The following is a 13,087-nucleotide window of genomic DNA, read 5'->3' as shown; positions in this document are numbered from 1 at the left end:
ATCCAACAGATCATGCCAACGGATGTCGGTAATTTGATCTCTGGTTTCTCTGCCTTTTCTAAAACCAGCTTGAATATCTAGACGTTCTTGGTTCACATACTGTTGAAGCCTAGCTTGAAGGATTTTGAGCACTACCTTGCTAGCTTGGGAAATGAGTACAGTTGTGTAGTAGTTTGAACTTTCTTTGGCATTGCCCTTCTTTGCGATTGGAATGAAAACTGACGTTTTCCAGTCCTGTGGCTACTGCTGAGTATTCCAAATTTGCTGACATATTGAGTGTAGCACTTTCACAGCATCATCTTTTAGGATTTGAAATTGCTCAACTGGAATTCCATCGCCTCCACGGCTTTGTTTGTAGTGATGCTTCTTAAGGCCCACATGACTTCGCATTCCAGAATGTCGGACTATAAGTGAGTGATGACACCATTGTGATTATCTGGATCATTAAGATCTTTTTTGTATAGTTCTTCTGTGTATTCTTGTGACCTTTCCTTAATATCTTCTGCTTCTGTTAGGTCCATACTGCTTCTGTCCTTTATTATGTCCATCTTTGCATGAAATATTCCCTTGCTATCTCTAATTTTCTTGAAAAGATCTCTAGTCTTTTCCATTCTATTGTTTTCCTCTATTTCTTTGCAGTGATCACTTAGGAAGTCTTTCTTATCTCTCCTTGCTATTCTTTGGAACTCTTCATTCAGAAGGGCAGATCAGATGTTGTTTTTTTTGACAGACTGGCTCCCTTCCTTTCCTTTTTTCATCCTGTATCCATTTGGACTTCTTTTTTTCTTTTCTTGAGATCTGCTTTCAATCCCACCCCTATGGTGTGGTTAATGGGCTTTTCCTCCATGTACAGTTACATGAATGGTAAGAGGGAAGCAGGCTTTTTTCCTTTTCTTTTTTAAAAATTGCAGTGTAGTTGATTTGCTATGTTGTACTAATCTCTGCTATACAGCAAAGTGACTCAGCTATTTACACTTTATGCATTTTTTATATTCTTTTCCATTATGGTTTATCCCAGGAGATTATGGTTCTCTGTACTATACAGTAGGACCTTGTTTATCCATTCTAAATGTAATAATTTGTAACCACTGACCCCAGATCCCCAGTCCATTCCTCTCCCATCCCTTCCCCCTTGCAACCACACGTCTGTTCTTGTCTGTGAGCCAGCGTGTCATAGTTTAGCTTTCACATATAAGTGATATCATATGGCACTTGTCTTTCTCCTTCCGACTTTTCGCGCAGCGTGATGACCCCTGGCTCTGGCGTTAGGTTGTTTTCATGGCCGAGTGATACTCCGTTGTGTGTCTGCGCCACATCTTCTTTATCTGCTCCCCACTCATCTGCCAGTGGACACGTAGCTTGTCTCCATGTTTTGGCTTTTGTGAGTAGTGGGAAGCAGGTTCTTTTAATCTGGGCCTAACCCTAGCCTTGCTGTAAGGCATCTTCGCCAGGTCTGGGGCCAGATGCTTAGATATGGTCAAGTTGTCCAGTGTGTGAATTTCCCAGCGCCTCTGTTCCTCTCTGGCTTGTGACTCTGTCAGCATCCTCTCTTGTCTCCTAGAATGCAGCGTGCAAAGAGAGAAGGACAATAGTGTACCCTGAGTCACTGTGGACAAAGCATAGGTGGCCTCCCCTCTGGGTCTCGTAGCCACCGTCCAGCTGCAGCCATCACTGTGTCTAAGCTGTCCCGCAGACCTGCCTTGCTTCCGCCCTGTGAGCCACCCCTGCTTGCCCAAGGTTCCGCAGGCCCCTTGTCATAAGATCTGCTGTATGAGATCTGCTAAACTTACTCATATGAAGGAGTGAGTATGAGTATCAATTGCTCCTTTCTGGAGCCCTTGTACTTCAACAAGCAGCCAATGTTTTAATAAAAAAAAATTTAAGGAAAAAAGCAAGAAACATAAGTAGAATGATAGACCCATAGTCTCTGCTGGGGGCCTTCCACACGCCCACCAAGCGGGTCCCATCCTCACATGGATCAAAGGCTGAGGCCACTGGCCCATTTGCCGCCTTGTCAGCATGCACATCACCAGATGGCCAACACGGAAATCAGATTGATTATATTCTTTACAGCCAAAGATGGAGAAGCTCTATGCTGCCGCTGCTGCTGCTAAGTCGCTTCAGTCGTGTCCGACTCTGTGCGACTCCATAGATGGCAGCCCGCCAGGCTCCCCGTCCCTGGGATTCTCCAGGCAAGAATACTGGAGTGGGTTGCCATTGCCTTCTCCTGGAGAAGCTCTATACAGTCAGCAAAAACAAGACTGGGAGCTGACTGTGGCTTAGATCGTGAACTCCTTATTGCCAAATTTAGACTGAAATCGAAGAAAGTGGGGAAAACCACTAGACCATTCAGGTATGACCTAAATCAAATCCCTTATATGACTATACAGTGGAAATGAGAAATAGATTTAAGGGACTAGATCTGACAGACAGAGTGCCTGATGAACTATGGACGGAGGTTTGTGACATTCTACAGGAGACAGGGATCAAGTCCATCCCCAAGAAAAAGAAATGCAATAAAGCAAAATAGCTGTCTGAGGAGGCCTTACAAACAGCTGTGAAAAGAAGAGAAGCAAAAAGCAATGGAAAAGAGGAAAGATATACCCATCTGAATGCAGAGTTCCAAAGGATAGCAAGGAGAGAGAAAAAAAAGAAAAGCCTTCCTCAGTGATCAGTGCAAAGAAATAGAGGAAAACAACAGAATGGGAAAGAGTAGAGATCTCTTCAAGAAAATAGGAAACACCAAGGGAACATTTCATGCAAAGATGGGCTCAATAAAGGGCAGAAATTGTAGGGACCTAACAAAAGCAGAAGATATTAAGGAGAGGTGGCAAGAATACATGGAAGAACTGTACAAAAAAGATCTTCATGATGGTGTGATCAGTCACCTAGAGCCAGACATCCTGGAATGTGAAGTCAAGTGGGCCTTAGAAAGCATCACTACAAACAAAGCTAGTGGAGGTGATGGAATTCCAGCTGAGCTATTTCAAATCCTGAAAGATGATGCTGTGAAAGTGCTGCAGTCAATATGTCAGCAAATTTAGAAAACTCAGCAGTGGCCACAGGACTGGAAATGGTCAGTTTTCATTCCAATCCCAAAGAAAGGCAATGCCAAAGAATGCTCAAACTACAGCACAACTGCATTCATCTCACATGCTAGTAAAGTAATGCTCAAAATTCTCCAAGCCAGGCTTCAGCAATACATGAACCGTGAACTTCCAGATGTTCAAGCTGGTTTTAGAAAAGGCACAGGAACCAGAGATCAAATTGCTAACATCCACTGGATCATGGAAAAAGGAAGAGAGTTCCAGAAAAACATCTATTTCTGCTTTATTGACTATGCCAAAGCCTTTGACTGTGTGGATCACAATAAACTGTGGAAAATTCTGAAAGAGATGGGAATACCGGACCACCTAACCTGCCTCTTAAGAAATATGTATGCAGGTCAGGAAGCAACAGTTAGAACTGGACATGGAACAACAGACTGGTTCCAAATAGGAAAAGGAGTATGTCAAGGCTGTATATTGTCACCCTGCTTATTTAAGTTATATGCAGAGTACATCATGAGAAACGCTGGGCTGGATGAAGCACAGCTGGAATCAGGATTGCCAGGAGAAATATCAATAACCTCAGATATGCAGATGACACCACCCTTATGGCAGAAAGTGAAGAACTAAAGAGCCTCTTGATGAAAGTGAAAGAGGAGAGTGAAAAGGTTGGCTTAAAGCTCAACATTCAGAAAACGAAGATCATGGCATCTGGTCCCATCACTTCATGGCAAATAGATGGGGAAACAGTGGCAGACTTTATGATTTTGGGCTCCAAAATCACTGCAGATGGTGACTGCAGCCATGAAATTAAAAGACGCTTACTCCTTGGAAGGAAAGTTACAACCAATCTAGACAGCATATTAAAAAGCAGAGACATTACTAACAAAGGTCCATCTTGTCAAGGCTATGGTTTTTCCAGTAGTCATATATGGATGTGAGAGTTGGACTATAAAGAAAGCTGAGCACTGAAGAATTGACGCTTTTGAACTGTGGTGTTGGAGAAGACTCTTGAGAGTCCAAGGGACTCTAACCAGTCCAGCCTAAAGGAGATCAGTCCTGGGTGTTCACTGGAAGGACTGATGGTGAAGCTGAAACTCCAATACTTTAGCCACTTGATGCAAAGAATTGACTCATTTGAAAAGACCCTGATGCTGGGAAGGATTGAAGGCAGGAGGAGAAGGGGACAGCAGAGGATGAGATGGTTGGATGGACTCAATGGAGATGAGTGTGAGTAGACTCCGGGAGTTGGTGACGGACATGGAGGCCTGGGATGCTGTGGTCCGTGGGGTCATGAAGAGTCAGACACGACTGAGCAACGGAACTGAACAGCAGCCCTGGTGGGCAGCTGCTGCAAGCTGAGACTCTGCTGCCCATTAGAGAAGGCTGTCCACTGTAATCTGGGAATGTCAGCAGAAACCACGGTGAATCAAAACCTAAATTTTTTTTATTTTAGCTAATCAAAAAATAAGCTAAAACCCAAACCTAATTCAAACAGCACTTCTTCACTGGACCTTCGACTAGCTTCGTTTGTCCCCTCCCCCTAGTTGACCAGTTTCACCCAGAAGTGAACCAAGAGGGAATGCCCTGGCCATCTGGTAAGGTGATGCCGCCCATTTCATAGATGAGGACTCTGAACGCTGAGAGCTGTGGCCCAGCTTAAAGTCATTTAGCACGTCACTGGCCCAGATTCGACTCTTTCTCTGATATCTCCCTGCTTTCTCCACTCCTCCAAGAGACCACTTGACTCAGAATCAAGAGGTAGTATAGGTTATAATACATTGTTTATTCTTGTATTTTTTTAAAAAATTCTTTATTATTTTTTAAGCCATTTTGAAAAATAGAAGTATAGTTGATTTACAGTGTTGTCGTGTTTCAGGTGTATAACAAGTTGTATAAGCAAGTATAAAGCAAAGGTATAAAACAAAATATGAAGCAAGGTGTGCACTTTGCTGTACACCTGAAACATACATCTATATTTACATACATGTGTATTCTTTTCCATATTCTTTTCCACTATCAGTTCAGTTCAGTTGCTCAGTCATGTCTGACTCTTTGCGACCCCATGAACCTCAGCACACCAGGCCTCCCTGTCCATCACCAACTCCCGGAGTTCACTCAGACTCATGTCCATCGAGTCAGTGATGCCATCCAGCCATCTCATCCTCTGTCTTCCCCTTCTCCTCCTGCCCCCAATCCCTGCCAGCATCAGAGTCTTTTCCAATGAGTAAACTCTTCACATGAGGTGGCCAAGGTACTGGAGTTTCAGCTTTAGCATCATTCCCTCCAAAGAAATCCCAGGGCTGATCTCCTTCAGAATGGACTGGTTGGATCTCCTTGCAGTCCAAGGGACTCTCAAGAGTCTTCTCCAACACCACAGTTCAAAAGCATCAATTCTTCAGCACTCAGCTTTCTTCACAGTCCAACTCTCACATCCATACATGACCATAGCCTCGATTAGACGGACCTTTGTTGGCAAAGTAATGTCTCTGCTTTTCAATATGCTATCTAGGTTGGTCATAACTTTTCTTCCAAGGAGTAAGCGTCTTTTAATTTCATGGCTGCAGTCACCATCTGCAGTGATTTTGGAGCCCAAAAAAATAAAGTCTGACACTGTTTCCCCTGTTTCCCCATCTATTTCCCATGAAGTGATGGGACCAGATGCCATGATCTTCGTTTTCTGAATGTTGAGCTTTAAGCCAACTTTTTCACTCTCCTTTCACTTTCATCAAGAGGCTTTTTAGTTCCTCTTCACTTTCTGCCATAGGTCATTACAAATATTGTATATTTTTGAATCAAGGTTCTCTCTTAAACTAAGAAGTTGGTAACCCAGATGGGAAATGAATGTCTAGGTTGGAATTCTCCCAGCCTTCCATTCCTCCCACAGCCCTAGAAAACCATATGGAAACCTTTAAAATTTATTATGACTCGATTTATAATTGGTTCAGTTCAGTCACTCAGTCGTGTCTGACTCTTTGTGACCCTGTGAACTGTAGCACGCCAGGTCTCCCTGTTCATCACCAACTCCCGGAGTCTACTCAAACTCATCTCCATTGAGTCGGTGATGCCATCCAACCATCTCATCCTCTGTTGTTCCCTTCTCCTCCTGCCTTCAATCTTTCCCAGCATCAGGGTCTTTGCAAATGAGTCAGTTCTTCACATCAGGTGGCTAAAGTATTGGAGTTTCAGCTTCACCATCAGTCCTTCCAGTGAGCATCCAGGACTGATTTCCTTTAGGATGGACTAGTTGGATCTCCTTGCAGTCCAAGGGACTCTCAAGAGTCTTCTCCAACATCACAGTTCAAAAGCATCAATTCTTCGGTGCTCAGCTTTCTTTATAGTCCTACTCTCACATCCATATATGACTACTGGAAAAACCATAGCCTTGACTAGACGGACCTTTGTTGGCAAAATAATATCTCTGCTTTTTAATATGCTGTCTAGGTTGGTCATATAATTGGTTTACATTACGTAAATTTAAATGTAAAATTTACATTACGATTACTAATATTGTCATTATTATTTGTCTCAATCCACTCATTTTTATTTACTTTTCAAAGATTATAGCAACATTCAGCTAAATCAGTGGTTCTTAACTAGGGGAGGTTTTGCCCCAGGGGACATGGCAACTTTGGGAGACGTTTTTGGTTGTCACAGTTCGAAAAAGGGGCATGGTGGGTGCTACTGTTATCTCGTAGGGAGAGGCCACAGATACTACTGACAATGCATAGGACAGCTCCCCCAGCAACAAAGAATTGGCCCCAAATGTCAGCATTGTCAAGACTGAGAAACCCTGATCTGATAACGCAAATCCTGCTACTTCAACAAATGAAGTTCTTTCCTTTTCCGTATTCCTCCCAGCCGCCACCCCACCATGTGTACTTAAATTTCTGTAGTTCTTAGCACCATGGCAGGCATACAGTTGACATTCCACTTTTGCTTCACTTAATGTTACATCCTGAGCTTTTGTTCCTCATGCCTCATCATCTCCACAATTACTGTTTTTTTAAAAAAATTAATTTATTTACTTATTTGGGGCTTCATCAGGTCTCAGTTGCGGCACACAAGCTTCTTTCGAGTCATGGCGCTGGCTCCAGAGCAGTGGGCTCTGTAGTTACAGAACACGGGCTTAGTTGCACGGCAGCGTATGGTGGTAAAGAACCCACCTGCCAGTGCAGGAGACATAAGAGACGCAGGTTCGATCCCTGGCTCAGGAATATCCTCTGGAGGAGAGCTTGGTAACCCACTCCAGTATTCTTGCCTGGAGAATCCCATGGACAGAGGATCTTGGTGGGCTACGGTTCGTAGGGTCACATAGAGCCAGACATGACTGAAGCAACTTTACATGCATGTGGGATCTTAGTTCCCTGACTGGGAATCGAACCCATATCCCCTGCATTGGAAGGCGGATTGTTAACTGCTAGACTTCCAGGGCTTCCCTGGTGGCTTAGAGGTTAAAAGCGCCTGCATGCAATACAGGAGACCTTGGTTCAATCCCCAGGTCAGGAAGATCTCCTGGAGGAGGAAATGGCAACCCACTCCAGTATTCTTGCCTGGAGAATCCTATGGGTGGAGGAGCCTGGTGGGCTACAGTCCACAGGGTCACAAAGAGTTGGACACGACTGAGCAACTTCACTTTCAGACTTCCAGGGAGGGCCCCACAATTACCATTTTTAATGGTAATGCAGTCCTCCAAGCAGGTTGACACCTTGTATTTTATCTGACCAGTCCAAGTTTCTCATCCAGGATGAGGTGGTTGCCTAGAGCCTTGCCAGGTGGGCTGCCTGAAGCGAGGGGTATTTGTGTGGGCCTTCTCCTCCACCTGCAGACCAGGCTGATGCCATCATAGTCTTCATCAAAAGGCCTTTGTGAAGCGCTCTGGTGAATATACCCTGGGCCCCGGGGGGATCTCCTGCAGAGATCATCCCACCAGCCCCTGACACGCAGGGCTTGTCGGCTCGGACAGGCAGCATATATGTCAACCATCCGAAGACTGGGCTGTAGGCCCCAGGCAGAGGGTACAAAACCAGATTCTTAAGCAACATTCATGACAGAAGTAAGTGCTTCTGGGAATGGACAGACAGGCTGGATTCCCAGAGGAAGTCGGGGCCTTGAATGTGCTCCTCCAGCCAACTGCAGGCTCCAGGGAGGACACGAGATTTTAGAAACCATGGGAAGGAAGCGGGAAGCAGCTTGACAGATCAAGGACCCGGGGTCAGGTGTTCCAGGCTCCAGTGGACAAGCGCACAGCCTGGGAGAACGGTGGATGCTGCCAGGGACGTTCCCCTGAGACCTTCCGGCCGCCCTCTCGTGTAACCTCAGCGTCCCTTTCTCCTCCCCCGCAGGTGTTCCACGAGCAGGGCATCCTCTTCGGCTACCGACATCCACAGAGTTCCGCCACTGCCTGCCTCCTCAGCCTTTTTCAAATGACCAATGAGACCCTCAACATCTGGACGCACTTGCTGCCCTTCTGGTACCTCCCGGCCCCCTTGTCCAGCCGTCTCATGCAGAGCCTGGGAACTGGGGCTTCATTAAACACAGCTGGGGTGGGGCAAGCTGAGGTTCCGTGCTGGAATGTGGGGGACTCCCCCCGTGGTGTGTAAGTGTGGAGCCAGAGGGCATGGGTGAGCTCTAGAGCATGGATTGCCGTAGAGTCTGAGGGGCTCCTACAGCTCCCCAGTCTTTCCCTGCTCCCTGCTTCAGGGCCTGATTTGAGAGCATTGTCTTATTCAGCCTTGGAGGCTGTCTGGGTCTTCTAGAAGCCCTTGGCTGGCGCTCCCTAGCTTGAACAAACCACCTCTCTGGGCTTTGCACATTCCCATCTGCAGAGCAGGAGCAATTGGCAGCACTTTTTCCAGGGCTGCCCCGAGGATTATCAGAGGAGACACGGGAAAAGGCATCGGGCACAGAGCTGTGGGTGCTCATAGTCATTCTGGGGCCACAGCCGCTGAGAGGCACTTGGTCAGGCAGCACTTTAGCAGAGCCAGCCAAGAGAATGAATGCTCTGGCAAGCGCTTGCGCACAGACGGGAACTGCCAGGCAGCTGAGAGGGACCTGGTTTAGAAAGATGGGGGCCGAAGACTAGCTTCGCACACCTGGTGCCTGGGCATAGCGAGTGGCGGGTAGAGATGGGATCATAGTATGTGAGAGTTGGAAGGACCTTGGAGGTCACACAGGCCACCAGTCCCCTCACACCACCACCAGCTGACACAGATGCGGCCCAGAGAAGGGCGTGGCTTGCTTATATCTCATGGCAAGTTCTAGCCTGTTCCAGAAACAGGCTAGTTTCTGGACTCCCCCTTCTGATTGTGTGGAGAACCAGAGAGCAGGAAGGACCCCAGGGTGTGCTGCAGGTGGAGAAGGGCCCGAGGAAGGAGGCCTGCCCAGCCAGCAGTCAGACCCGGGCCAAAATGTGCAGAAGGCTGCTTGAGCCAGATGCATCAAGGGCAGAGAAGAGGGAGCTCAGGCTTGCTGTGGGATGGGACCACCTGCAAAGAAGCCCTAGGGCCTGCAGCCTGGCTAGAGAGGCAGCAAGGTCTGTTCGAGGGGGCTCTTTGTCATTTTAAATTTAGTAAAGGCAGTGGCACCCCACTCCAATATTCTTGCCTGGAAAATCCTATGGATGGAGGAGCCTGGTGGGCTGCAGTCCATGAGGTCGCTGAGAGTCAGACACAACTGAGTGACTTCACTTTCACTTTTCACTTTCATGCATTGGAGAAGAAAATGGCAGCCCACTCCAGTGTTCTTGCGTGGAGAATCCTAGGGACAGGGGAGCCTGGTGGGCTGCCGTCTGTGGGGTCACACGGAGTTGGACACGACTGAAGTGACTTAGCAGCAGCAGCAGCAAACTTACGTAAGGGCTTCCTGGAGGCTCAGTGGTAAAATCTGCTTGCCAATGTAGGAAGCACTATTTCGATCCCTGGGTCAGGAAGATCCCCTGGGATAGGAAATGGCAACCCACTCCAGGATTCTTGCCTGAGAAATCCCATCATGGACAGAGGTGCCTGGCGGGCTACAGTCCATAGGGTCACACAGAGTCGGACATGACCGAAGCGACTAAACAACAACAAAATTTAAGTAAGAAGTCTAAATGCTCATACGTTGTAGCACTGCGGAAGGGAAGAGAGCTGGTGTCTGCTCGCGGCCCCTCTTGCCCTCTCTGGAGTGGCTGGGGTGACCTGCTGCTTGTAACCCTCCCGGGACGCTTTTCTAGAGACTGGAGCATCTGTGACGAGTGTGTGCGCCCAGCGCCTGCTTCTCTCCTCCCTCTGCTCCCCTGTTGCTTCTGCCTCGAGATCTCTGTCTGACCCCCACGCAAGCCTCTCCGGCTTTTGTACAGCAGTGCGGTTTTCCATTTCCCGGATAAACCAGAGGTGACTTCAGGGCTGTTTTGAAGTTTGTGTCACTATGAAGGACCAGCCTGACCGTCCCTGTTGGTGGGGCCTGCGTTGCTGTACGCACGTGCCTTCGTAGCCCCTCCACAGCTGAGCCACGCTGGCCGGAGCACCCCCACAGGGCCTGGCCCCCCTGCACTGCCAGGGCCCTGAGACCACAACGCGGAGCAGCAGGAAGGGCTTGGGGAGCAGGAGAAAGATGCCCCAGGGCAGTAGCACTCAGGGAGAATCCCGATCTGGGAAAAGGATACGTTCTGAAGGACAGCAGAGGGAAGAGCTCACGAGTGTGGACACAGATCACAAGTGTAGCCAGAGGATTGAGCGATGCTCCTGCCATTCCCCCGTGAGAAGCTTTTAGGCCCTTCCCTGGGGGAGTTCATGGGAGAGGAGCCTGACTCTCTAGGAGTGGTTCGTGGAAATGAACAGCTTCTGCAGGGAAGACCCCCTCACCTGGGTTATGGGTTGGGCAGATCTGATGTGGATCTGTGCTGTGTTTCTGTAAGAGACGAATCTGGAGGTCTAGGCTTGGCTGAGACTGAGCCCTGGGACCAGGCCCCTCAGTGACAGAGATGGTGATATTAGAGGAAGAGTAGCATGGAGGAAGGGGGAGAGAATAGTCCCGTTGCCTTCTCGGCTTTCCAGACAGAGGGGTTGTTTCTCTTTGAGGGGTCTTCCACAAGGGGAGCCTGACCAACCATGGAAAGAATGACAAGGCCAAAGTTGGATCCTATGAGGAATGGTCGAATGCCCTGAGGTTCTTTAATGTGAAGTTCAGAGAGGTGGGGAGGGATTGTGAAGACAGCTGTGAGATGCTTGATGGGTTTGTTGTCTGTGGTGCTGATAGGGAGAACTAGGACTGATTCCAGGGAGAGAGATGCCAGCTCAGTGAAGCTTCCAAACACTCAGAACTGTCTTGGGAGGTGGTGAGCTCCCTGTCCTTGGAAGCATGCAAACCAAAAGTGGAGAGTCACCTGGGCAAGAAGCTGTTAAGAGGGATCTGCCACCACATGCCGAGTATGCGGACTGGACCGTTGCCCTCCCTGTATATGTCCAAACAATAAAGGACCCCACTCACTCTTCCTTGCTCCTGGCATGTCAGCAAAGTGAGACCACGTAGGGGCTGGTCATCCCAGGGGAAGGGAAGGCAGGCGACGGTCAGGGGAGGACTGTAAGAGGAGCCATCACCCCGAAGGTTGAGGGTGCACCCCTGTGTTCCAGGTTCTTCTCGTGGAGGTTTGTGAGCACCCTGCAAGTGACGGACATCCTGCATGACAGCTACTCCTGGCCTCTGCTCGTGTACATGGGCGCCAGCTGCTTGTTCCCCCTGGCGTCCAGCTGTGCACACACCTTCAGCTCCATGTCCAGGAACGCCCGCCACATCTGCTACTTCCTGGACTACGGCGCCGTCAACCTCTTCAGCCTGGGTACGTGAGGCCCTGCTCTCGCCTTCCGTCCCCGCGACCGAGCCACCTGCCCCTTTCCCTGGGAGCTGGGGTCACCGCGAGGCTCTGGTGCACTTGCAGAAGGGTCGCCCCTGCCCAGGCGCCTGATGAGGGTTTTAAAAGAAACGTATCCAGAGGTGTGCTGGCGAATACTGAACAACCAGCTCCCTGGGGACAGAAGTCCCAGTCTGTGGTGATGGCAGATAGCTATGGTATATGTACTCCCGCCGTGGTGGGCTTCCAGCCACCCACCCTGCCAGCAGGGCCCTGAGCTGTGGAGTATCATCATACCCATGCTCGAGGTGAGCACAGCAGAGGTGAGTTACCCAGATCACGTGGCTTGTAAATGGCAGAGCCAGGGCCTGGGAGCCTCAGGGCCCCTGCCTGTGGCTTCCTCAAGTCCCCGGGCCTGGACTCACCTGCTGGAGCTCCTTCAGTGATTCCCTCATTCCCGCTCCACACTGGGAACAGCTCCCTAGGGACAGTTCGCGCAGCTTCCTTGTCCGGTTTTCCAGTCCGTAGCTGAGTCTGACTTGGGGTGTTCAGTAAAGCTGAGAGGAAGGTCTGGTCGGCCGAGAGCGGCTGGGGGTCCGCCTGGGACTCCCTTGGCAGCCGCCTCTCCTCCTCTGTGACCCTGCTGGGAACCCCCAATCCCTGGGGGGCGGCGTTTGCTCAGCTTCCTCCCTGGTGTCCAGCTCTTCCCCTCCCACTCAGCCCTCCTGTGCATGCGTGCTTTTACTAGGCTCTGGCCATTTTAACTCCTGCTTAAAATCCCTCGGTGGCCCCCATTGCCTGAAAGGGGATGTTCACCTTCGTTGGTCTGGCATCCGATGCTGTGTCCTGCTCCTGTTCCCTGGAGAGCCCCCTCTGCCCTCACGCACCTGTCGGAACCTCCAAAGGGCCAGCGCCTTTGCTGCGCCCACCCATCCTCAGCACCCATCTCACCCTGGAGCCTGGAGGCTCTCGTCAGTTCTGCTTCCCACTGCAGCTCTGGCAGGCGCTGGGGCTCCCTCGCTCTCCTGTCACCCATGGAACTTGGCCCCGGTCAGTATACACAGACCACGTGCCTCCTGGGCCACGTGGGAGCCTTCCCACGGTATCAGGCTGAGAGAAGGGTCTGTCGTTCTCCTGGGGGCAGTTCCCAGCTGGAATCGTGCAGCAGCCTGCAGCAGTGGGGGCGCTGTCCTGGGACGTGGCCATCCTT

At 49.6% G+C, this 13,087-nt stretch overlaps 1 protein-coding gene across 1 annotated transcript in view; it reads left to right on the top strand.

Annotated features, from left to right (window-relative positions):
• Nucleotides 1-13,087, top strand: part of PAQR5 (progestin and adipoQ receptor family member 5) — a 50,905-nt gene that overhangs the window by 20,654 nt on the left and 17,164 nt on the right. Inside the window, exons 2-3 of the mRNA XM_068964364.1 lie at nucleotides 8,393-8,520; nucleotides 11,660-11,865. Coding sequence (XP_068820465.1) covers nucleotides 8,393-8,520; nucleotides 11,660-11,865 — 334 coding nt within the window. The remainder of the gene's footprint in view (nucleotides 1-8,392; nucleotides 8,521-11,659; nucleotides 11,866-13,087) is intronic.

The sequence above is a fragment of the Capricornis sumatraensis genome, chromosome 2, assembly GCF_032405125.1.
Source record: "Capricornis sumatraensis isolate serow.1 chromosome 2, serow.2, whole genome shotgun sequence".
Lineage (NCBI taxonomy): Eukaryota > Metazoa > Chordata > Mammalia > Artiodactyla > Bovidae > Capricornis > Capricornis sumatraensis.
Note: the sequence above shows the minus strand (reverse complement) of the source record. Positions and strands in the feature narration are given on the sequence as shown.